Source organism: Girardinichthys multiradiatus, chromosome 9, assembly GCF_021462225.1.
Source record: "Girardinichthys multiradiatus isolate DD_20200921_A chromosome 9, DD_fGirMul_XY1, whole genome shotgun sequence".
Taxonomy (NCBI): Eukaryota; Metazoa; Chordata; class Actinopteri; order Cyprinodontiformes; family Goodeidae; genus Girardinichthys; species Girardinichthys multiradiatus.
In genome coordinates, this window is record NC_061802.1 from 35,553,980 (window position 1) to 35,557,561 (window position 3,582).

Below are 3,582 nucleotides of genomic sequence, written 5' to 3' on the forward strand. Positions count from 1 at the left end.
TGACCTTTCCTTAAAAACATGAGGTGTAAGCTTTTCCAATTTTTTAAAGCTTAGACCTGCCGATACAGTCAGATTAAGGTGGGTCAATATAGAAATTACAGTTTTCAAAATACGTCTTCCTACCCTTCACGTTATAACAGGTAATTAATTATTCATATAAGAATGAGAGGCAAAGTCCAACTGTGTCATTTTTTCGTAATAATTTAAAGATAACATTTGAAATTTCCTTCAGAATCCTATATCCATTTCCAGCATGTTCTAAAACAGACAGCTCAAAAGGACGAAACCGAGCAACTTTGCTGCTCTGCCTTCCTAGTATTTAATCAGCTCCGTGTCAGCAAAATGTAGCCAAGGTTGGTCCTCACGGACGCCAAGTGGCAGACAGCTCCTTTTCGACACCAACAAAACTCTTTTACGAAGCGACCAAATCTGCTAAAGTTTGAAACAGTGAAGGACGAAAATGACCATCACCTGAAGAAGTCTAGGTCTCTGTTAGAGCAGCCTGGAAAAACACCTGAAAAAAAATAGTTTCTTTTTAAACAGTTCCTAGCACTTGTTGAGCTTCCTCTGACGACAAATTAAAACACCTCACTGATCATTCTAGTTGCTAACGTCAAGCTTTCTGTTGCACACTGAAAACTGCTGCGGTTAGTGCAGCCTGGAAACTCATCATCAGGAGTGTTTTTAATCAAAAAAGGATGGATTTTGAAATCATTGACAGGCTGATTCCTTAGTGCATTTAAAAAAAACAACAACTTTGTTTTCTTTAAAACAAAGCTTCTAAGTACCACATTTTAAGCAAATAATTAGATTCATGTACATATCACTGTCAAAACTGAGCCAAATGTTCCACAATAGGTTATACATAGCATCACTGTAGCCCTCATAGAAAAATGATTTCAATTACCAAATTCATGACTACATCATCATCCTCAGGTTTATTCTACTGAACTAAAATACAACGTGGAATCAGAGCCCTTATTCCTATATACAACATCATCAGTCCACACAGTATTAAAACTTCACGGAGGTCAACTTGGTGCATTGCATCATAATTGTTCAGTAGTTTAGGTCAGCCCTGCACACTGATCCATACCATTTGTACAATTACTAAGGTCAGTGTGTAGGAAACAGTAGCAGCATTAACAATAAAAACCATCCATGGGAAGAACAGTTTGCTCCGGCTATCCAAACAGATACATTCCAGCGAGAAATCAGGTAAGATATACAGTAGAAAAGGGAGTCCTGCAAAATTGCCAGTTTGGTCATCAGCAGTTGTATTTAGCTTGGTTTGCTCTGTTCATTAGTGGAGGAAGCGGCTGAGGTCTTCCTGAATCTCAGCCTCATCCCAGGGCCCGTGGATGTTGTCCTTGTGCCTTTGCAGCCTGACCAACAGCAGGGGACAGATTAATGTAACACTCACTAAGGCCAGGGATAAGAGCACAGCTCCCCCAAGTGACTGGGATCCCAGACCTCCTACCCCTCCGACACACACTCCCGCACACACCCCAGTAAACTGGCCGGGGGCATTCTCCCTTAACCTCTGGAGCAGACAGGGCCACAGGGCGAACACTAGCAGTGCGCATGTGAGCATGGCAAAGGTGTGCAGAGTACCAGGTAACCTTGAGGCCAAGCACACAGAGGCAAACAAAGCTGCGTTTAAAGAGAGGCTGCCAGGGGGTGAGGGGTGGGCGTAAGGAAACGACACCAGGTGGGCCAGCAGCATCAGAGCCGACATGGCATACACGGTGTCTGTGCTTACAGACTCTGTTAAAGTTTTTAGAACCGGTGAGAAGCCGAAGGTGAAGGAAAGGAAAAGAGCAGCACTCTGTGAATCCGCCAAATGTGTGCGGTTCTCACTGCAGGATTTAGTCTGAGATGTCAACGCTTGGTACAGTCCATAACCCAGGAGGGCACTCATGAGGCTGGTCCAAAGCAATGTCTCCGGGGCAAGGAGACCCTGTAAGAAAAAAAGAGAACGATGTTTACTAATCACGAACAGTATGAAGACAGAAGCTGTTCTACAGTTTACCTGCTCCATGTAGAGCCAGAGAGTGATAAAAACGGCCACACAGGACAGCTGCTGTCCCACAAAGCCTGCTTCTTTCACTACGGCCCAGTAGCGGTACTGTCGGATGCCCTCATTCCTCCGCAATTCCTCCAGGAACCTCTGGTCCACGTAGTTGTCAGGAAACGGCTGCCCTTCCCACAGCACCTTCCGCCAGGGCACAGACTGACTCGGGACCCCATCTGGCCCCATTGCCCTCTTCATCATACAGACACATTATAGCGAGTTAGTAAACAGCATAATACACTGGTCAAGGCACATGATAGAACAGGTCAGTAAAGTATACAGCTAACTCAATGAGAACCTAATATTAAGACTTGTGTCTTTAATTTCTTTAGGGATTTAGTTTAAAAAATAAAACACCGATAGCATGGAAAAGCTTGAGTTTAAAGACACTTTTCAGTCTGCTGATTTTCCACTCTAAAATTAGGGAATTACCCGAATCTGCTCAACGAAAATGAGTTATTTTTGCCTTGTGTGACGTCGCCATGGCGTTTGGGAAGATATTTTAACTTGAAGCGGCATAACAAATAGAAAACAATGACCAGCACATCTTGTTTTATAGCTGAAAGCTATATCTAGAGTAATAGTTTTTCATGAAAGCTCTCGCTTGACGCACAATTTACCCTAGAAAACGAATTTAGTTCAAGTTATTGACAGGTTTGGATGTCATTTCAGAAGTGGTCATTCCTAATTACTGCATCGACTGTTTAAAGATTCAAATAAAGGATAAAGTTGGTATGAATGTTTGGTGTTTTTGTTAAATGTCATTTGCTGAGGCGTTTTGGCGGCTGATCAGCCAGACAGCAGGGCCGATGTACTGGTTCCTCCGGTTTGGCGTGAAAATAAAACCAGCCTAGTTCTACTAAACACGCATTTAAAAAGCAAAAATGTGTTCAGAGCTGATTAAAGTATCTCTGCTTAAATATCATAAGCGTCGTCCACCTACCTAGGCTGGGATTTTGTTGTCGCTAAGGGCGCAGATGCGTTAACCTCAACTCCTCGTAGTCCCGGAAGTAAAGGACTCAATTGGCTCTCACAGCGCCCCCTGTTGTCTTCTTCTTTTTGAGATTTTTGGCGGGTGGCATCCAACGTTAAGATGCGTTATCGCCATCTGCTGTGCTGGAGTGTGGGCCAGAGTATCTAACTGAGCTATTTTATATTCAGAATCAGAATCAGCTTTATTGCTAAGTTCGTTCATACAAACAAGGAATTTGACTCTGGTACACTTTGCTCTTTGGTTTTGTTTAAGTATTACAGAATATACATATTTACAATGTACAATATACACATATATAAATAAAAAGGTGCATTTGCAACATCTGTATGCTGTTGTTTTGTACTATATTGAATGTTCAACAGAGAAACAGCCTGGGGGAAGAAACTGTCTCTGTGGCGGCTGGTTTTAGTGAACAGTGCTCTGTAGCGGCGGCCTGAAGGTAAAACTCTAAACAGTTTATGTGCAGGGTGTGTGGGGTCTGCAGAGATTTTAGCAGCTCTTTTCCTGAACCTAG

General features: G+C 42.9%; 1 protein-coding gene across 1 annotated transcript; it reads right to left on the minus strand.

The window, feature by feature from the left end:
* Positions 1–666: 666 nt before the first annotated feature.
* Positions 667–3,143, minus strand: pigc (phosphatidylinositol glycan anchor biosynthesis, class C). The gene is made up of 3 exons (XM_047375231.1): positions 3,018–3,143; positions 2,033–2,266; positions 667–1,960 (listed from the first exon to the last, which is right to left on the minus strand). Exons 2-3 carry the CDS (start codon positions 2,258–2,260, stop codon positions 1,304–1,306), a joined length of 885 nt encoding a protein of 294 aa, XP_047231187.1. The 5' UTR covers positions 2,261–2,266; positions 3,018–3,143; the 3' UTR covers positions 667–1,303.
* Between the last annotated feature and the right edge of the window lie 439 nt (positions 3,144–3,582).

Coding starts and splice junctions, on each gene's coding strand:
- pigc (XM_047375231.1), bottom strand. CDS start 2,260: ATGGGGCCAGATGGGGTCCCGAGTCAGTCTGTGCCCTGGCGGAAGGTG. Junction 1,961..2,032: donor TCTGGCTCTACATGGAGCAG/GTAAACTGTAGA, acceptor TTTTTCTTACAG/GGTCTCCTTGCCCCGGAGAC.